General features: G+C 40.6%; 1 protein-coding gene across 4 annotated transcripts; it reads right to left on the bottom strand.

Annotated features, from left to right (window-relative positions):
- Positions 1 to 126: 126 nt before the first annotated feature.
- Positions 127 to 21,251, bottom strand: LOC118826359 (gastrula zinc finger protein XlCGF7.1-like). Of its 4 annotated transcripts, none has more exons than XM_036597315.1 (5): positions 21,200 to 21,251; positions 12,416 to 13,412; positions 12,342 to 12,379; positions 11,655 to 11,940; positions 127 to 217 (listed from the first exon to the last, which is right to left on the bottom strand). In XM_036597315.1, the coding sequence occupies exons 2-3, from the start codon at positions 13,276 to 13,278 to the stop codon at positions 12,364 to 12,366; spliced, it is 879 nt and encodes a 292-aa protein (XP_036453208.1). In that variant the 5' UTR covers positions 13,279 to 13,412; positions 21,200 to 21,251; the 3' UTR covers positions 127 to 217; positions 11,655 to 11,940; positions 12,342 to 12,363. The 4 variants fall into 4 exon arrangements, with proteins under 4 accessions (XP_036453208.1, XP_036453206.1, XP_036453210.1 ...); XM_036597313.1 differs by lacking the exon at positions 127 to 217 and adding an exon at positions 3,356 to 4,536; XM_036597317.1 differs by lacking the exon at positions 127 to 217 and adding an exon at positions 3,356 to 5,222 and having other exon boundaries at positions 12,342 to 13,412.
- Between the last annotated feature and the right edge of the window lie 921 nt (positions 21,252 to 22,172).

Here is a 22,172-nt window from a genome sequence, read left to right as displayed (position 1 = left end):
ATTCTCAAAAGAGAATATTTCTCCTCCCTTTTAGTTCTATTTCTGTAAGAGTGAGTTATAAACAGTGTAAACAGAGTGAAAAAGTGATAAACAGCTCTTTACCTACAGCAGATCAGCTCCTGTTTCTCTCTAATACCACAGAGCTGCTGTTTTTACTCTTCTTCTTCTCCTCTTTACTGTGTTTGGAATGCCACAGTTACGGAACTAGCACCCCCACCTGGATTGCAGAGGAACTCACATTAAAATGACGTCATCCCACCGTTTTCCGACAAACCCCGCCTCCTGCACTACGATTGGCTAGAAGTTCACAAGAGCAGTCCATTGATTGGCTGGTTGATAAGCGGTTCTCGTTACCGGAGCAACCAGAACAGAAAGATTCTATAGAAAGAGCAGACCACCAGCTTCACCCCCTGAGAAAACACTGACCCTCATTCACAGCTATCACAGAGAGCTTTGAGCTGTCATTGGCGCTAAAGGACGAAAAACATGATAATAAAATATAAATATCTTTATTATTGAGGACTATTATCTAATCTACATCAGTCACATTTTCTAAAAACAATAAAAATATTGCAAATCTTTCTCTAAGCACAGATAAACGGATATAAGTGATTGTCCACGATAATCAGCCGTACACTAAAGCTGCAGCACGTTTTCCTGAGTCTGACATCATTTTAAAGCATCCCATGTTTAAATGTGTAGCGATAGCGCGCACACACAAATATGAATCTTATTTGTTTATATTCTCACTCTACTCAACAATCTGATGAACATCTCTGTTTACATGCTCACTATGAGTAATACGATCCATAATGACGCTCATGTGTAGAGAACCACTTAGTGTGGATGTTACCATGACAACCATCATCACGTGAGTCCAGTCAGAGTGAGATGAGCAGCAGTGAGCAGCGCTTGTGTTTTTAATTATATTATATTGTTATTTTATCTAAGGGTTCAGTACATGCTGCTGGGCTTTGTGTCTCATTGAGGTGGTCTGTGTGTCAGGTCCACCCTTTGTGCCTTCAGAGAGAAGCTATCTGATTCTGTAGTTTTTATGCTAACAGATAATGCAGGCCTAGAATGCCTGGACGTCCCTCTGCCCCTTATGTGGCACAGTCAGAATGGTTAGGTAGTTTTTACTCTTTCCACTGCGTATCTTAGTAGTTTTGCTAGCGATCTGAAACCACTCACCACATTAAAGAAAGGTGTTTATTTAAAGCAAATCACTGGAAAGCTGGAAAACCTAACAAAACACATTCAGTTAAAGCAGGGTAGACCTTAGTTTTAGAATTAGAATGTTTTAGGCTTAGGATGAAGTAGACTTGACGGTGAACACTAAGGACAGAGCAACAATAAAAGCATCACATTTTGTTAACATCTGATAGAAACTTGATGAATCATATTTAGTGAAGTTCTTATTCTAATCTGAATTCAAAAGAGATATACACCCAATTAAAATGTACAAAGTTTAAAAATAAAGCAATCTGTAAAAAGGAAAAAGTAATGAAAATATAAACACTGACCGGCCACTTCATTAAGTCCCCCTCCTTGTATCTACACTCACTGTCCACTGTATCAGCTCCACTGACCATATAATTTCACTCTGTCGTTCTACAGTTATAGACTGTAGTCTATCTGTTTCTTTTTTCTACTTTGTTACCCTGTTCTTCAATGATCAGGACCCCCACAGGACCTCCACAGAGCAGGTGTTATTTGGGTTGTGGGTCATTATCAGTGAGTGGATACAGTGTTTAAAAAAAGTGTTTTAAAAAAAAAAATTCCTCTAGTGGTCTCAGACCTCACTGTTTGTGTGCCTGTAAATATATACATATACATACACACACAAATGCTGTGATATTTTGTACAATGCAACAAAAACAGGCATCTGTGATTTGGTATTTCTCTTGAATCTTTATTTAACTGATAAAAGTACAAGGAAATGTTTTTTAATGTTTTGGCTGACCAATTTAATTTTATAAAAATAAACAAATTTTTAATTCAATGCCTGAAGCACACTGAAAAAATAGGAAATGTTCAAAATAAGAGTAAAAAGTTTATGCAGCATTCAAATTACACTATTTTGAAAAATTCAACATGCAGGTGAACCGGTAACTGGGGAGGGCATGATGACTGGGTATAAAAGGAGTATTCAGCAAAAGCTCAGTCGTTACAAGCAAAGATAGGTTGCGGCCGCTTTGTGCCAAACATCATGAGAGAATCGTCAAACAGTTCAAATAGAACATTTCTCTGTGCAATATTGCACAGAATTTAGGTCTTTCACCATCTACCACATATAATATTGTCAAAAGCCTCAGAGAATCCAGAGGAATCTCAATCCTTGCAGAGCAAGGCCGGAAACCACTGTAGAATGGGCCACACAGGCTCAGGAGTACTTTGGAAAACCGTTGTCTCTTAACACAGTCCTCCACTGAACCTCTATTATGCAAGTAGAAAGCCACACATCATTTCTATTAACACAATGGAACAAAATACACATTAACAATAAAACTATCTGCTCTATAGTCACACCAAACAGGATTCTACAGGGTTACAGAATCTCAAGACAAACCACGATGCCAGCATTGGAGACAAAAAGCAGGGAGGCTTTATATTCACATTCAGTTGCAATTCCAGACATCTGCATGCAACATATCATCTTCTGATGAGTGAGAGTTGAAAGTGGCATCAGCCAGAGTGTTGCTAATAAAAATCAGACTCAGAAGCTGCTGTTTGGAAATCAGTAAACTCCCAAATTGCAACTCAAATAAAACAAACAACAACAAACAAGCACAATAACTTCATATCATATCTACATCGTACATTACTACTTTGAAAATAACCCAAACGTTTCAAGCTTAATTTTACATTTAATGTGCTGATTAATAAAACAGCATGTTTTGTATCTGGCAAATATAAAATTCAGGAAAAAGAATTATAAACAAACAAAAAAAAAAGTTATACAAAAAGATTCATACAAAATGACATCATGAATGTCCCATGAAATCCCTTCAATGTTCTTAACAGAAAAGTGTGTTTTGTGTTTCCCCATTAAATACTGTGTGTCTTTGCATTCCAACTGTTGGTTTGGTCATAAACCAGTCTGTACTTTAGCACAGGTCAAGAAAGTCACACTGTGGGGAAAGGGTCCCTCCTACATGGTTCACTGTGCAGGGGGTTTGCTTTATGGCTGGCTGAGTGCAGTCGGAGACCTTTAAAATAACTTCTTGGTATATTAAGTTCTTTTCAGTATGATATGGGAGATGGGAATTCCCTGCCATAATGAACAGACAAGACCTTTTCAGTAACATCTGCTTTCACACTGATGCCTCCTGGAGCCCTTTCTCCTCTGTTCTTCAGCCGGTGAGCTGGAAGCTGTAAAATCCACCATTTTTGAGGACGTATAAATTCTTTAATTACACTCAGAGGAATCGAGGGGAGAGAAGGCTTTCAGAACAAGGACATTTCTAATTTCTGCATTTCTAATGCAGATGTTTTTGTGTTAGCCTTTGACACAGGTCTGTGGTACAATGTTCTCTTGAAGAATATAGTTACAGTGCACACAAATATTCGCACCCCTGGTAAACATGACCAAAACAGCCTTTAAAAAACATTATGCATTGCTTATGCTTTTGTTTTTCACTCAAATATTGGCAAAAATCTAAAGTACAATGATTGAAATTAAAAACTAAAGCTTATAATTAAATATGAGAGTGGTGGGCTGGAGGTTGGGACACCAGCCTTGTGACCAGAGGGTTGCTGGTTTGATTCTCTGAGCTGACAGTACATGACTGAGGTGCCCTTGAGCAAAGCCCTTAACCCCTAACTGCTCCCGGGTGCTGCAGATTGGGCTGCCCACCGCTCCAGGTAAGTGTGCTCACTGCCCCCTAGTGTGTGTTCACTAGTGTATGTGGTGTTTCACTGCATGGATGGGTTAGATTGCGGAGGATGACTAAGGACATTTGCCCTGTGTGTCGTGTTTAAACCCCAGTGAAACAAGAAGTCATGGCTGACCTTTTAAGTGTTCCTAATTGTTCAGGCAAACTTTAAAGCATAACATAAGAATCAGAATATACTTCAGTTAGGTTTCACACATAAGAATTTCAGGGGTTGCCAAAAATTGTTACACAGATAGATTGAAAAAATATTTATTTTGTGGTAAGATTTAGTTTTTTTTCTTTCAATCACTGTACTTTAAATAAGATTAGAATTTTGGTAATGTTTTGGATCAAAACTCAAACATATAAGCAATAAAGATTTTTTATAGCCCATGTGCATGTATTTCTGCGTGGCACTGTAAAGGAGGGGTACTGTAAATGTTTATAAAAATAAAATTGTTGGTATGTGTGAATTTCAGTAAAGCATGCTAATGTGAAAAGTTAGTTAATAATAAGATAAGTGTTTTGTTCTTGACATCATTTAAGCCCAGTAACAGGTGATAAAAGTGAAGACTGAGTGAAGGCCATCTCATTTGGAAAGCATGTTTGGTGTTGATTGCTCCGTCCTCCCATGTTGTCCTCGTGTCCTTGGAGGGAGGAGCTAAGATGTGAGAAAAGAATGCAAGAAAAGGAAATGAGAACACACAGTGAAGGATATGAGAGACACCCACTGTTTCACTAGTAAGATTTTTAACATTTATACTTCGTGGAGTTTAGAAGGAACGCCTGTGGGTGGAGCCTCATTAGCAGGGGATTTTATCAACATCCACTACCTTAATCATTATGAGATCATGTCTGGCTCTGTGAGAGCACAGTTCAGTTTTACTAATTCCCAAAGCAGAGCTGTCTAGGTCTTTAATTCCAAAAGCTGAAACATGTCTCATAATGTAGAATAAGAGTAACAATATTCCTTTTGATCAGTTTGAGTGCAGTACTTTCAAATGATAATTTTAAGGGAACTGCCTCAAAGAATAAAATAAAATAATATACTGTATCAGCCTATGTTAATGTTTCAGTAACAGTATTGGAAAAGTAAAAGTGGTCATAGCATCAATAAGTACAAGCCAAAGTAATGCTATAAAAATAAAATCTAATAAGATGCTTTTTTTTAGCCCAGGTTTACATACTTTAACAATAGGGCAGCCTTCGCTACTGGAGTGTGCATGACGTGTCTTCATCCTTGAGCAGCCACCGACCATGTGAGAAACGGCTGCATCCTGACTCTGTCCTTCACTTTCCCCAGTAGGAAGGTGGATGTACTAGTTTTGAATGTATCCACCCACAATCCTAGGCCAAAATCATATGGACACCCAAAAATTACCTATATGCTTGTTTTTTTCGCCAGAGCTGTAGCACTCTTTAATCACAGTGGACACCTCACAGCTCGGTCACTTCTCTGCTATCTTTCATTTCTCCTCTTTATTTTCAGAAGTTTGTTATTTTTTTTTAAGCTACAATGTTTGGGATTGTTTTATAAAGAGGGATGGGGGAGGAGCTAAGTAGCTAATAGCTGTAGCCACTACAGTTTTATTAAATGTAGCTAGTAGCTGTAGCGCCTACAAATTTTTGTGTAGCTATAGTGAAAATTTTCGCTACAATTTCGCTACAGACTTCAGGCAATCCACGCAAAATCTGAACCAGAGAATGCAGTCGTTAACTGGGCTGGTGACGACTGTGCAATCCTGACTGAGCCGCGGACAGTTCGAGCAAACGATCACGCACTCATCACCCCTTACTAGCAGGCTTAGCTCAGGTTTCTCAACTGAAATGTTAAGAAGAGCCATTTTGTCCTTTCAACAAAAATCAATCCACAACATTTATGTCTGTTTTACCATTTTGGCTGTAAGTATGTCTGAGAATGTGCTGATGTGCTAGTACAGGCTAATAATATAATATAAACAAAAAGGCAACTTACGTTCTCTGCTTTAAGCTTTAGGTCAACCATACCCACTTCTCTCCCATCTCAGGAAAGTATTCCACAAGTTCCTTGTAAAATGTCTCTCAACATTAGACTTTTTATGAGGCTGAAGTTATGAGGCTCATTCACCAGCTTCTAGTTCAAATTTTCCCGTTCCACTTTAAATGGTGCCTGAGGCGCCAGATTGTACTGCTGTGCCATTTAATGTGGAACGGTAAAATTCGAAAGAGAAGCACCCCAAGCAGAGCCAGGGTCACTGATGACAATTTTGAGGCTAAAGTGTTGCTGACGTTTAAAGGACTCTGCTGAAATGTTTAAATTGGAGCAGTTTTATTTCAACAGTTGACAGTGCTTTGCACAAAATTGTTTGGTTTGTATTTGTATTTTTGTTGATTTTTGTTAGGAAAAACCTGGAATGATGTCTGTTACTTAGTCTAAATTTTTGTTGTATATCACACCTTTGGTTGTGTAAGTTTGATTGTTGGTTACATTTAAACTCACTTTTTGGTGATCTTTTTGTATATTTGCAGCTTTTTGATTGTGTGTTTCTGGCTCATGATTAAAAGCAGGGTCTTGTTGACACTTTCAGTTGGGCTTGTTTGGTGTGTCAGGTGGAGATTCACAAACATTCTGACAATCATTCTTTGAAAGTAGCTAAAAAGTAGTGCTCTACTTTTTTTTTAAAAAGTAACTAAAAAGTAGTGCACTACTTTTCAAAAAATAACTATGAGTGTGGCGCAGAGTGGGTGGGTTGGGACCCAAGAGTGTCCACATCCTCTCCATGCAGGCTCTCCACTGGTTTCCCACAAGGCTCGGTGCTGGGTCTTCTTCTCTTTTCTCTTTACACTAGCTCTCTTGGTGATATCCTTTCATGGCTTTTCTCATCACTGTTATGCTGATGACACTCAACTAATGCTTTCTTTCTCACCCTCTGACACACAGGTTTCCAGTCACATCTCGGCATGTCTGTCTTGACATCTCTTCATGGATGGCAGCTCACCACCTGAAGCTCAATCCTTGCAGGACTGAGCTGCTATTTATCCCTGCAACATCAGGTCCTCATCATGATCTCGCCATCTCATTTGAGAACTCTCTGATTGTTCCATCTGTAGAGGCAAGAAGTCTTGGTGTGATTCTGGATGGCCAGTTATTGTTCTCGGCTCATCTTATGAACCTAACTCGGTCATGCAGATTTCTTTTGTACAACAAGGCGGGTGCCCTAGTCTTACCGCTGAGGAGACAGGCAGTGCAGGTCCTGACCAAGGACTTGATTTCCCAGCCAATGCCCGGCCACCACATGAAATCGCAGCAGTGTCATTTAAGCCTGACTATGCCCAAGTGACCCTCGTGAACCATGGCAAGAATATACACACAGATGACACTTTGAACCACAGTGCAGAGCCCCCATGCGTCACAGGTGTCATTCCAGCAAGACAGCTCATCTCTCAACCTGATGTAAGGAGACAGTTTATCAGGCACCTTTTGGGGCCAGGCTGCCTGATGTATATGGAAAGCTAATAGAGGATGGGGTCAGCCACGGAAGCGTCTTGGAGCACCTGTAGTCTCCTGAAGCGGTGTGTGAAGAAGCTGAACGAAGTCATTTTCCACCTGATCTCGGTCCTGTTCAAGTAAGGCGAGCTGGGAATCGAGTGCGATAGGACCACTTTGTCACTGCCCTGTGTGACCCAAAGGCGGTAGTTATACTACTGTATGCGGTCGGCCCAGTGATGAGAACGGAGTGGTTTTTGACCAGTGCCTGACGTGGCCAGAGGAGTGGTGAGTGCCTGGTGGTCAATCTGTAGGGTAAAGTATGCTTATAAGGACATGTGCCAGCATTCACATGCCAGAGCCTTCTGCTCCCCATGGTGTATCCGTTCCATGGGACTGAGAGCATGGGAGGTGAAAGTGATTGACCTTTCCACATTTCTCGCCACCATCGGTGCTGTGCTGTCCTAGGTGTAAAATGGACTGCACACCAGCAAGATGGGAGACAAATCATCACTCCGCCAGCTGAACCTCCGATAAATTATGGAGAAGCTGGTTTTAGGGGGGTAAGGCTGTTGCTTTCCCTGTCCACCAGCCCTCAGTTTCAGAGAAAAATAATCCTAGTTTCTCCTCCACCCTCAATTACTGCCTCAGGGGCCCAACAACTCTCCTCCCCCATCACAATCACCAATAGTTAAACCTAGTTAAACCTGCCTCACTGAAGCTCAGCCAAATTGATGAACTATTAAGCTATTCCAGCATCTGCAGCACCTCAAAGAAAGAGACAAGCTGCTCAATCAACAGCAAGACAGCTTTGCTCTCTTCTTCATCATCAACAGGCATTCCACCCACCCTCATTCACTTAAAGGAAAGAGATCACATCATTTTCAAGTAATCCGACAAACTGATATTTTTTGGGTCTGTGCTGCTAGTGATGAGGTCCGCAGTACATCCCCCATTTGCCATTTATTTGATAAATAGGGGAATGAGAGTACACTTCCCATTGCAGTATTTATTAAAACAGAAAGAACTGGCAGTACATGCCAGATAATGTGAATTTATCCAATCTGCAGTATATAAAGTGTGGGTCACAGCTTCTGGAGCAAAGTGCACCGGTTATTACATTAGCTCTTCTTAACATAAGATCTCTCACAAACAAGTCTTATTTGATTAATGACTTTATTACACCTCATGGGCTTGATTTTATGCTTTTAACAGAAACATGGTTACCTGAATGTAGTGCTGAAACCGTATTAATCGAGTTGGCTGCACCAAACTTTAGTTTTATAAATGTCTCACTTGCTGTCAGGAAAAGTGAATGTGTAGCTGCTCTTTTGAGGATTCTTTCCAATGCAAGCAGTTATCATTGGGTGACTTAACATCCTTTGAGTCTCTTTGTGTGGTTCTGAAAGGGGCACAAAAAATATTACTAGTAATTGTCTACAGGCCTCCAAAGTACAATGCTAATTTTATTGATGAATTTACAGATATGTTAGCATTTATTTCCACTGATTTTGATCATGTTGTTATTGCTGGCGATTTTAACATATATATTGACAATCCCAATGACAGTTATGCCAAAGAACTCTGTGCTATATTGGACTCTTTTGGACTTTGCCAGCATGTGACCAGGAGCACACACTGTCATGGCCACACTCTGGATGTGGTTATCTCAAAGGGTCTCAACGTATCAGCCACTGTTAAGGATGTCGCTTTGTCAGATCATTACTGTGTTTTCTTTGAAATCTGGACCTTGCTAAACATCAAGACCAGACACATCTGCTTTACAAGAAGGTTCATAAATGACAGAACAGCTACACTTTTCATAAGAAATTGCTCTGCACTATGCGAACCATCTGACTCTGTTGATGCTTTACTGGATACTTTCAACTCAAAAAATGTCAGTGTTATGGATGAGATTGCACTAGTTACAGCTAAAACTGTGTCATGCCAACAGAAAGCACCTTGGAGGAATGCTACAGCAGTTCAACTCTGACAGAGAGAAGGCAGAATGCAAATCCAAGCTTCAGATCCACAAAGAATTCTTCAAAGAGTTAGGGTTAGGGTTATTTGCATAACAGTATACACACACACACACACACACACACACACACACACACACACTCTCTCTCGCCGCTTATCCTTCTGGGTTGCGGGGGGTGCTGAGACCTATTCCAGCAGTCACTGGGATTGGGCGGAAGGCAGGAAACACCCTGGACAGGTCGCCAGTCCATCGCAGGGCAGACAGACTGACATATACAGTCACACACACACTCACACCTAGGAGCAATTTAGCATGACTTCATGACTTTGGACTGTTGGAAGAACAACTGTACAGATGTTGTTTTTGCTAATGTTGATATAATTCTGTAATATTTTGTATATAATTTTTTTATAGTATATGTCTATTTAGACTTCCATATGTACATACATTGATTTATGCATATTTATAGATATTTTCTTATCACTTTAGGCCCTCTCCATGGCTCTTTATTATTCTTTAATCTATTTATTGTATTTTATTTTATTTATTTATTAACAGTCTGCATGCTTGTCTGGTCTGTTTAGTATGTTACATGTCACACACGTGTGCACTCACCAAGACTAATTCTGTGTATGGTAAACATACTTGGTGAAATAAAGTGGTTCTGAATCTGAAGATCTCATGCTAACACCATTAATTTTAGTATTATATGGAGATGGTCCCAATTTTGTTGCTATAACTTCCTATGTTCTCACAGTACATGCTTTATTGCTTGGCGTTCTCCTTCTATAAGCTTGTTTTGTCCGCTGCTCCACCACTGAGCTGTTGATGCTTAATGGCATTTCCACTTTACAGTAACTCACTGGACTGTTGGACTATCTGGGGAAGCTACCTGATCTTGACCTGCGTCTTCTCTGCACCAGCTTGCCAAGTTTCTGAACCCACTGGACTGTTTGACTTTCTGGGGAGGCTACCTGTGGCTCACCTGCTGCTTCTCTGCCTTGGCCTGCCTGGTCTTTGAACCCACTGGCCTGTTTGACTATCTGTGAAGGCTACCTGTTGCTGCCCTGCTTCTTCTCTGCACTGGCCTGCCTGGTCTTTGAACCCACTGGACAGTTGTACTGTCTTGGGAGGCTACCTGTTGTTGACCTGCTTCTTCTCTGCAATGGTCTAACTGGTCTTTGAACCCATTGGACTATCTGGATTATCTGGGGAGGCTACCTGATCTTGACCTGCTTCTTCTTTGCTCCTGCTTGCCAACGCTCTGAACCCACTGGACTGTTGGACTGTCTGGGGAGGCTACCTGTTGCTGACCTGCTTATTCTCTGCACTGGCCTGCCAGGTCTCTGAACCCACAGGTGGTTGCTTTTACACCTCTATGGCAGGGTGGTAGATCTCCAGGACCAACATCATTGCAGCACGCAAAAGGTTTTGACATTTTATAAAGAAGAAAAATACTTAAGTTTGTACTTTATGAATTCCACCAGACTATTTTTAATTGCGTGGATTTGCGACGCTAGAGATGGCAGACTTTCACATCACAAGGCATGTCCATCAGACATTGCACAACTGAAGGAGTGGAGTCATGAAAATGTATGACAATGTTATTTAATAGCACTCTTCGGGACATGATTGAGGTCATTTTACATCTGCCTAACAATTTCATACATTCCACAATGTTCCAATCTGTACTCTATAAATCTTTTTTTAATTGCTCAGATTGTTCAAGACTGTATCTATCTAAAAAATGCCCAGATATATTTTTTTCTTCCAACAACTTAAAAAAACTCCAGCAAGCCACCCTCACTTTCTCAAGTTGGCCTTGGAACGACTACTTAAGAAACTTTGTGCAGTAAAAGGATTCTTTTATTTTTCTGCTTATCCTCTTGGGTCTGGGGGATTGCACACACTGGGCGGGAAGGCAGGAAACACCCAGGTCAGCAGTCCATAACAGGGTAAACATTCATGCACTCACACCTAGGGCAATTAACTGGCAATACATGGAGGAAACTCCGCACAGAAAGGACTCTGGTCGACCCAGGCATTTCTTACTGTGAGGCGACAGCGCTACACACTGCTCAGGGATTTATTAACGAAAATGTAATATTTAAACCAAAGTGTAAGGGTGTACAGCAATTCTTCTTTAAAATACACTTAAATACCACTTCAGACTACTTGTTCAACTCATGTAACCTTCAGGAATAGACTTTAAATACTTACAATAAACCATTAAGGAACATTCAACTTCAACAGTGAAAACTGTAGGATAACCTGTGTTTCCTTCTTTTATTCAGTGATTGTTATTCAGTAAGAACAGCATAGTTCAACTCACCACTGTGAAGTTCAGATGGAGGTTCAGTCAGGACCATTTTCTTCTCCCTCAGTACTGCAGAGCTGGTTGTGGCTTTTTATATCTTTTTATACTCAGAAGATGAAACTGCAGCTTCTGTTTGTCTGCTTGGGCTTGAACAGCTTGCTGATTGGTGGATGCATTTTATTTTTCCTGAGTTGAATCACTTGACACTGTGTGCCTGGTAAGAGGCTTGGATGGATCAAGACGCCTTCTTACAGAGCTGGTAACAGGTCGAACAGGTCTCTTCAGTTCTCAAATCTCCTCTCTATATAGGACAGGGAAAAACATACAAATCATGAAGATTTTTTTCCCTCTTTAGTCAGCCAAAACTGATTCTTCACAATTATCAAGTGGACATTCAAGAGACAATTATTAAACAGCAGAAAATAAACAACTGAACACAATTGAGGTATTTTGGAAAGCACTTGTATTTTATTTAATCTTTTTTTATTTAATAGTTTATGGATGCTATTGGCTGTTGATATGCCCTACTTCCTTAGGTTTTACAACACTAGGGAACAGCCTACTTACTTGTTTTGCACCTCAAAAAACAATGCACTTAAAATATTTTAAATTATTGAAACTACATATTAACATTACATTAAAAGATATGAAAGGAAAATGTACTGACATTTTTTTTTAATTTGACATGCAAATCTTTTTTACCTCTTAATGCATTTGTTTATCTTTAAATTAGAATTTCTGAAGCTTTCCTCTCCAAGCAGGGCTACAGTTCCTCTCCTGTATGAATGCGCTGGTGCATCTTGAGGGAACGACTGTTTGTAAAACTCTGTCCACACTCTGAGCAGTGATAGGGTCTCTCTCCTGTGTGAATGCGCTGGTGTGTTTGAAGATTACTCTGTCGATTAAAACCCTTTCCACACTCTGAGCAGAGGTACGGTTTCTCTCCTGTGTGAATGCGCTGGTGTGTTTGAAGATTACTCTGTGCATTAAAACTCTTTCCACACTCGATGCAGTAATACGGTTTCTCTCCTGTGTGAATGCGCTGGTGTGTTTGGAGATAACTTTGTCTACTGAATCTCTTTCCACAGTCTGAGCAGTAATACGGTTTCTCTCCTGTGTGAATGCGCTGGTGTCGTTGGAGAGAACTCTGCTTACTAAAACTCTGTCCACACTCTGAGCAGTGATACGGTTTCTCTCCTGTGTGAATGCGCTGGTGTGTTTGGAGATTACTCTGTTGAGTAAAACTCTTTCCACACTCTGAGCAGTGATACGGTTTCTCTCCTGTGTGAATGCGCTGGTGTGTTCTGAGATGACTTTGTACAGTAAAACGCTGTCCACACTCTGAGCAGTGATACGGTTTCTCTCCTGTGTGAATGCGCTGGTGTGTTTGAAGATTATTCTGTGTATTAAAACTCTTCCCACACTCTGAGCAGTGATACGGTTTCTCTCCTGTGTGAATGCGGTGGTGTATTCGGAGATGACTCTGTACAGTAAAACTCTTCCCACACTCTGAACAGTGGTGTGTTCTTTCTTTATCTTTAGTCTTTTGTGTTTGTCTGGGAGGTGTGTTTGTGCTGAGAGCAGCAGAGGATGTCTTCTTAGTACTGGATCTTCTGGACATTATGTCCTCACATTTCATCTTTTCTAATGTTAGCAATATTATGTATTCTTTTTGCTGGCATTTTTGTATGTATTTGTGCAGGTAATTCACAACTTAGCAGCAAAGTGGACACCAGTAGCAGATGAAAACTTGCTACAGGAGGTCAGTCCTTTCTGGAAGAGAAAAAGGGGAAAAAGTAAATGCCAAATGCAACAAAATAGTAATGAATTCAACAACTCACCACTAACTGCTTTTTAAATGTGCAATGCATAACATATCTTATTCTTATTAATGTCTGTTTACCATTTCCTTTTCATTATCTTAACATGGGTACACATCACCAGTCCAGCACAGTTTGGTAGTTTTGTCTGGTCAAACACGCCCCCTAAACTATATTTAATTGAAAATTGTACACAGACAACATATCAAATGTTGAAACTAAGATTTTTTTTATTCTTTGAAATGAAAGTTTCAGCAGCTGACTGGGAGAGAGATGGTCAGCTATATTACATAAGTGAAAGAAAGAGGTTTTAACAAGGGAGCTGACATGAGAGTTTAGTTTAAGTGAAGAGTCAAGGATGACACCCAGATTATGGACCACAGAGGAGGGAGGTCAGTTTTATTGAGAGCAGATTTAGAACCAATGAGAGTCCAGTCTCATCACTGTTAAGCATTATAGAGTTGTGCTTCATCCAGTTCCTAATTTTTAAGAGGCACAATTCCAGATTACCAAGAGGGGGGTTAACAGCCGAATTGGTCTGAAGATAAATCTGAGTGTCTTCCGCATAGCAATGAAAATCAAGATTAAAATGGTGAATAATCTTGCCAAGATTGTTCTTGCATGTAAATAATGAATAATAATGGACCAAGTACTGAACCTTGCGGGACCCCTAGGGCTGACAGTGGAAGTGGAGAAATGATGCCCAGAGAGAGTAACAAATTGTTTATGATCTGTGAGATAGGAAGCGAACCAGTCAAGAGCAGAACCTACAATACCCAGCTCACTCAGTCTAGAGAGGAGGATGGAATGGTTGACTGTGTCGAATGCAGCGGTTAAATCGAGTAGCACGAAAATGCTAATAGCACCGGCATCAGCTGTCACCAGCAGATCATTAACAACCTTAACCAGAGCTGTTTCAGTGCTATGATGAGGCCGAAAACCAGACTGGAAGGAATCTAGAAGATTATTTGATTCCAAATAAGCTTTGAGCTGGACAGCAACACACTCAACAACTTTAGATAAGAATGGAAGATTTGAGATGAGACAACAATTATTAAAGTTAAAATTGTCAAGGCCAGTTTTTTTTAAGGACTGGAGTAACAGCAGCTATTTTGTACACCGAGGGAACATGGCCAGAGGACAATGAACAGTTAATGAAAGAAGTGAGATGGGGGACCAAAGCAGACATAAAGGCTTTGACTAATGGAGTGGGGAAGGGTTGAGGGAGCAGGTCATACTTTTAGACTCGGTCAGTAACCTGACTGGGTATAAACAGAGCATCCCAGAATTGCTGAGTCTTTCAGAAGTAAATAGGGTGAGGGGTTCACCTCTCTCTGAAAGACTACCTGGGTCAATAGTGCAACAATTCAAAAATAAAATTCCTCAACATAAAATACCAAAGAACTTGGGGATTTCATCAGCTACAGTACATAATATCATTAAAAGATTCACAGAATCCAGAGAAGTCTCTATGTAAGGGACAAGGATGAAAATCAACATTGGCTGGCTGTGATCTTTGGGCCCTCAGAGAGCACTGCACTAAAACAGACATGATTCTGTCACTGCATGGGCTCAGGAACACTTCTGAAAATCACTGCCTGAACACAGTTTGTCGCTGCATCCACAAATCCAAGATGACGCTGCCTCCTTCTCTGGGCCCAAGCTAATTTAAGATCGACTGAGAAGAATTGGAAAATTGTCCTGTTTTTTTATTTCACACTTCCTCTGCCCACTTTGAGACCACTGCTCAGGCTCAGCTAACCACCACTGCCCTGCTCCCTTCCACAGAGGAGCCAGCACTCATGCTGGCTACAGATGAGGTCAGGAGTGCACTGATGAAGGTCTCAACTCAAAAAACAGCTGGTCCAGGTGGCCAGATGGGTAGCGTGTGCCAATCAGCTGATTGCCTCCTCCATGGACATCTTCAGCATTTCCCTGGCACAGTTTACCATTCCTGCCTGCTTAAAACCCACAACCATCATCCAAGTCCCAAAGAAACCCACCATCTCATGCATGAATGACTACTGCTCCATCATTCTCACTCCCATAGTGATGAGGTGCTTCGAGAAACTGACCTTAGCTCACATAAAGAGCAGTCTTACTAGCACTATGGATCCCCATCAGTTTGCCTACCATGCAAACGGATCTACTGATGACGTGGTCTCCCTAGCAATGCACAGTGTGCTCAGCCACCAGGATGGAGTTAACACCTATGTCAGAATGCTGTTTATTGACTTCAATATTGTTTATTGACAACAGCATCATCCCCTCCAGATAGGATGCCCACATAGCTGTGTCCTTGCACCCATGCTCTACACACTGTACACCCATAACTGCCTCACAAAACACAGTTCCAACACCATCATCAAGCTTGCCGACAACAGAACAATTGGCAACATTAACAATGATGAGAGATCATATAGGCTCCTTACAGAGTGGTGCCTCCTCCTCAATGTTGGCAAAACCAAGAAGTTGATTGTTGATCTCAGGAGTGGAAGCAGAGTTCTGGTTAAAAGATCATCTTCCACTCTTAACAAGGCAGTCTCAGTACAGTGCAAGTTGCGAAAACCAGATTGGAAAGGCTCATATTGATTATTTCTGCTGAGAAAATTCTAAAGCTGAGAGGCCACACCCCTTTCATCACTTTAGCCAAAAAGGGAGATTTGAAATGGGTCTATAATTGGAAAGTATTGAAGTATCTAACCCAGGTTTCTTAAGAATGGGAAACACAGCAGCTATTTTGGGAGAAGTTGGGACAGAACCTGAGGAAAAAAACACTGACTAATAAGTTGAGCTATAGGAGAAGAAATAGCAGAAAGACAGGACTTGAGAAGAGCAGTAGGGACAGGGTCAAGCTGACAAGAGGAGGAAGAAGACCTAGAAATTATCTCTATGACTGTACATGAATTAACAGGAATGAAAGCAGATAGACTGTCAACACTTTGAATTAATTTCAGAGAAAGAGGACTGCTCTACAGTGGGGAACTACTGGTAGATGCTGTTAATTTTATTCTTAAAGAAATCCTGAAAAGCATGACAACTAAGCAGGGAAACAGGGAGCAGATGACGAGGGGGGTTGGAGAGGTTTATGTACAGTCCTAAACAGAGTTTTGGGTCTAGAGCTGCCACCATTTATAATATTTGAATAGTAGGCAGAGCGGGCAGCATTTAGGGCATCCCTGTACCTACAGATATGCTGCCTAAAAAGCAAGTGATAAACAGTAAGCACAGTTTTCTTGTACAGATGCACAAGACACTTTCCATTAGCTTTCATAGCTCTGAGCTCAGGGGTGAACCATGGGGGGGTACGAGAAACAGGAACCAGTTTAGTTTTGAGAGGAGCATGAAAGTTAAATATGCTAGAAGTAGTCTCATTATAAAGTGAAACCATGACATCAGAAGAGGAGAGATCAGAAAAGTCAGAAAGAAGAGAAGTCTAAACAGATTTGGACAACAGATGAAGGTCAACAGAAGCAATGGAGTGGGGGAGGAAACTTTCAAAGCCATATATTCGTAGGAAGAAACATTGTGAAAAGGCACTTCTTTAACCTTCAAACTGCTGGGTAAAACTGCAGCTAGACCTCCCTGTTTGCTTGTGAGACAAAGCTTAGACATAAATGAATATCCTGATGGTGCTAACATATTTAAGCGCAGACAGTCCCCAGGCTGTTGCCAAGTTTCAGTCAGCAGGAGCAAATCCAGATTTTTCTGAGCGATCAAGTCATTTATAATTGATGCCTTATTAGTTATGGAGCGAGTGTTCAGAAGGCCTATTTTTGCAAGAATTATGGTTGAAATATTGGAGAAGGTTGAAATAGTGGTATCCGTTTTGCAGAATGTGTGAAGAAACAAAGATCTTCTGCCCCCCTGCTGCAGTAGGCACATTCCCATTGGGACCAGAACAAAGCATAGTGAGAATCACTTTCTTTGACTTCTCAAGTGCATTTCATACCATCCAACCTCTCATGCTGGGGGAGAAGATGGAGAAAATCCAGGTGGACAAGTCCCTGATTGCATGGATCTTGGACTACCTGTCTGGAAGACCCCAGTATGTGTTGTTGAGAACCTGCCTGTCAGATCATCTGGTCAGCAGCATTGGAGCACCTCAGGGAACTGTGCTCTCCCCCTTCCTCTTCACCCTGCACACAACAGACTTCCAATACAGGTCGGACATCTGCCACCTTCAGAAATTTTCTAATGACTCTGTGGTGGTTGGGTGCATTAGGGATGGGCAGGAAGGAGAGTATAGGAACCTTGTGGAAAGCTTTGTTGAGTGCTGTATGAGGAACCACCTGATCCTCAATGTGACCAAGACCAAGGAGATGGTGGTGGACTTCAGGAGGAAGAGGACCATGATCAGTCCCGTTACCATCATGGGTCAGAACGTTGAGCTGGTAGACACTTACAAATATCTGGGTGTCCTGTTTGACAACAAAATGGACTGGAGAGCCAACACGGAAGCTGTGTACAGGAAGGGGATGAGCAGACTCTACTTTCTGAGAAGGCTCAGGTCCTCTACCAGTCTGAGAAGGCGATCTTCTACCAGTCTGTTGTTGGGGGTGCTGTGTTCTGTGCAACAGTCTGCTGGTGAGGCAGCATCAAAGGGGGAGATGCAAATAATCTCAACAAACTGATCAAGAAGGCTGGGTCAGTCTTGGGCTGCTCACTGGATGGTTTTGAGATGGTGGTTGAAAGGAGGTCACTCAATAAACTCACTGCTATCCTGAACAACACATCACAGCCCTTCCATGACCTACTGGTCAGACAGTGGAGCACCTTCAGCAAAAGACTAATTCAGTTCCACTGTAGTGATGAATGGTACAGGAGGTCCTTTGTACCCATGGCGATCACACTGTATACTGAGCCACTGACAGGACATGCTCACTGGGCACCAACTGGACGTTACTACATCTCTCCACTCATATTACTATGCACTGCCATTTTGATTATATATTTATACATATTCCATATTGCACTGCCCCTTTGTTTATGTATCTATAAATGTCATATTGCACAACTGTACATAGTCGCTAGTTCATTCACTGGAGGGGACATGCACCACTGCATCATCAACTGCATAGAATTTATGCAATTTACTTCTTATTTTTTTACTGCACATTATTTTCATTGTTTTAGTATATTTAATTTTATTATTTATCTTTACTTTCTATTTATGTATCAGTAAACAGTGTATGACAATACTTTGCTCCTGTTCATTTTGCTCTTGTTTTCCTCTTTATTGTGCATTGTACTGCTGCAATAGAACTTTCCTTCAGGGATTAATAAAGTGATCTATCTATCTATCTTTGATAAGCAGAGAAAATCAATTTGCATAGGAATCACATACATAAACATATTTAGACCCCATCATATTTCATATGATAGACTAGAAACCTTGTAGGGGTAACAGGAATAGCTCTTTCCTGGTTCAGATCCTACCTAACTGATCGCTATCAGTTTGTTAATGTAAACAGTGAATCATCTCTTTTTGCAAAAGTAAAGTATGGTGTTCCACAAGGCTCTGTTTTAGGACCTGTATTATTCACATTAGATATGCTACCACTGGGTACCATTCTCAGTAAACACAGCATCAATTTCTTCTGCTATGCTGATGACACACAGTTAAATATATCAACCAAACCTGATGACAAAATTCAACTTAGCAAGGTTGAAGACTGTATAAAAGACATAAAAGACTGGATGTCGAATAACTTTCTCCTACTTAACTCGGATAAAACAGAGGTTCTGCTTCTTGGTCCAAAAGCAGCCAGAAACAAACTGTCTAATTTAACACTTAAACTTAACAATTTCTCAGTTGTATCAGGTTCATCTGTAAAAAATCTTGGTGTCATTATAGACCCTGATCTGTCCTTCGAAGCACATATAACTAATATTACTAGAACAGCCTTCCTGCATCTCCGCAATATTGCTAAATTGAGAAATGCATTATCTCTACAGGATGCAGAAAAGCTAGTTCATGCATTTATTACTTCAAGGCTAGATTACTGTAATGCCCTGCTGGCTGGATGTCCCAGCAAAAGCCTTAACAAGCTTCAGTTGGTCCAGAACGCTGCAACTAGAACCCAGAAGGTTTGACCATATCAGCCCAGTTTTATCAACCCTACACTGGTTACCAGTTAAATTTCGCATTATAAAATTCTCTTACTGACCGATAAAGCTCTAAACGGACTCGCCACTCAGTACCTGAGTGAACCTCTCTCTCACTATGAACCATCACACCTACTTAGATCACAAGGTGCTGCTCACTACTTGTACCTAGTAGGGCTGAAACAAATGACTAATGTGATAGTTAATATATCGGTTACTAAAACAAATAATCTATTATTCAGATTATGAATTATTACATTACCAAATCACTCTTATGTACCTATTAGCTTTTAAATTGAGCTTGAGGTTCTTTTATGCATTTGCTAACTTACAATGAAGAAAATAAAGATGAATAAATTAATTAACTTTCCTACTAATACAAAACATAAATAAAACTCCAATATCATTTTCCTGTCAAAATCTAAAACCAAGGACGTGGTTTTAAAGTAGCAGCAACAAAATATAACAAAATTAAATCAGTTTTCCTTTAATCAAGTAAAACAAATCAATCTAAATTTAAATGTTAAATTTAAACTGCAGTCTGTGCTCTGCTGTCTGTCTACATTCTGCTGAAACTAAATTCTACAATCACAGTCTTTCGTGAAACAGAAGAAGGTCAGCATCTCTCTGAGAGCAGATATTCCGCTGCAGAGCAGATGTGCTGATGGAGTGGAAGGGAAAGTGGCAAACAGTTGTGGTAAAGTTGTTCTCTATGAACAGTTAGATTTGAATGATTTTGTGTAAACACTTTTAAAACCGTACCTCCTGAAACTGACTGCAAGTGGTGGAAAATGTTTGCAGAGAACAGAAAACTGTTTGGAAATGTTCTCTTAAGATCACAACATTAAGTAGGAAGACTTTTCACATTAACATTGGCTAACTAGCTCGCTAGAACAACTATTGACGCGTCCTAAACCTTCATCAGACATTTCAGTTCTATTCATTCATATTTCCTTACATAATAAGTAATAATAATCACCTGCCTTAAGCTACTGCATTTGATTATACCATTATCTGTTAAAACACACTTGGCTATGCTCTTGACTACATCAATTAACATTTCCCCTTATCCATCTTTCATTGATCAAGAAAGTTCAAAATAAGTTGGAATCTATTGATCGTCCCCAACTGTGACTAAACAAGAAAGTGTTAAATATATGCTTTGTCTATGAAATGAGTGAAACATCAAGTTATGGTCAAAACTGGGTCTCTCAGTGTGTGCAGGTTCTTAGACAATGTTCAAATGAGACGGAGTCAGTGTTTCCCAGACCTGGCTGAAACTCAGCAATACAGTTTGCAGCACCCTGAGACAAAACCTGAGTGCTTACAGAGAGAGAACCAGCACAGCGGAGTGGGATTAACTATGGAATCACATCAACTACATATAGTGAACTTAGCTTTTAACCTATTTTTTAATTATCACAGGTTATTTATTTTTTAATAATCACCACAATCAGGCCTAGACTTCAAACTTCATTTTAATTAATTTATTAATGTTAATTCTTAGAAAAGTCATACTTAATAATTCATGGTTACAACAGAGTTTCTTTATGTATGTACGTCTCTCTGTTTCTGTAAGAGTGAGTTATAAACAGTGTAAACAGAGTGAAAAAGTGATAAACAGCTCTTTACCTTCACCGTCTTTACCTTTATCTTTACCTGTCGTTTTTTGCTCTTCTTCGTCTCTGCTTTGTTGAATTTGGAGAACCACAGTCTTAGAACTAGCGCCCCCACCTGGTCTGCAGGGAAACTCACACCGGAACCGCGTTGTCACTGTGACAGTATGGGTGTTATTTTTCTAAACCAACCCGTATTCCGACAAACCCCGCCTCCTGCGCTACGATTGCCTAGAAGTTCATGAGAGCAGTCCGCTGATTGGCTGGTTAAGAAGCGGTTTTCGTTACCGGAGCAACCAGAACCAGAGGATCTAGAGCGGTTAGAAAGAGAAGATCTAACGGGAGGGTTTTATCCCAGTTCAGCACAGCGGGACACTTCAACACTGCACTGCTGTCAGAAACTCGTCTAAATCTGTAAAAATCCAACAGTTAACGGCTAAAAACGGCCTTCAGGTTTAAACTCTCCATCAGTTCAGAGAGTCAGATTCAGATTCACTCTGATTCACACTGACTCATCAATGCCTGTTTATCTACAGCAACGGTTATGAGTTTACACAGATATGACATAACATAATGGAACAAGGACGACTGGAATATGTTCAACAATAAATGACAACATAAACTATATTTATCTACAGGAGGAGGCCGTGATTCTGCTGTGAGAAGTGCTCTTTTATTGAAAGACCAGCAGAAAAGGCAGACAGAGCACTGAACTCACAGGGAGGTGACCATTAGCCCCAGGCTTCACCCTCATGGTGATTCCCCGTCAAACACACACACACACACACACACACACACACACACACACACACACACACGCACAGAATAACACAAATAACACATATACACAACTTTAACAACTGTCGCTAATGGCGACGCTTATGGGGGCTCACACCTGGATTTTGCTGTAAACCTGCTTTGTGACATCACCTGATGTAAACAAATTGGATGAAGTTTGACTGACATCTACCAGGAAAAACTGAGATGTT

This window comes from Colossoma macropomum, unplaced genomic scaffold (genome assembly GCF_904425465.1).
Source record: "Colossoma macropomum unplaced genomic scaffold, Colossoma_macropomum, whole genome shotgun sequence".
Classification (NCBI taxonomy): domain Eukaryota; kingdom Metazoa; phylum Chordata; class Actinopteri; order Characiformes; family Serrasalmidae; genus Colossoma; species Colossoma macropomum.
Note: the sequence above shows the minus strand (reverse complement) of the source record. Positions and strands in the feature narration are given on the sequence as shown.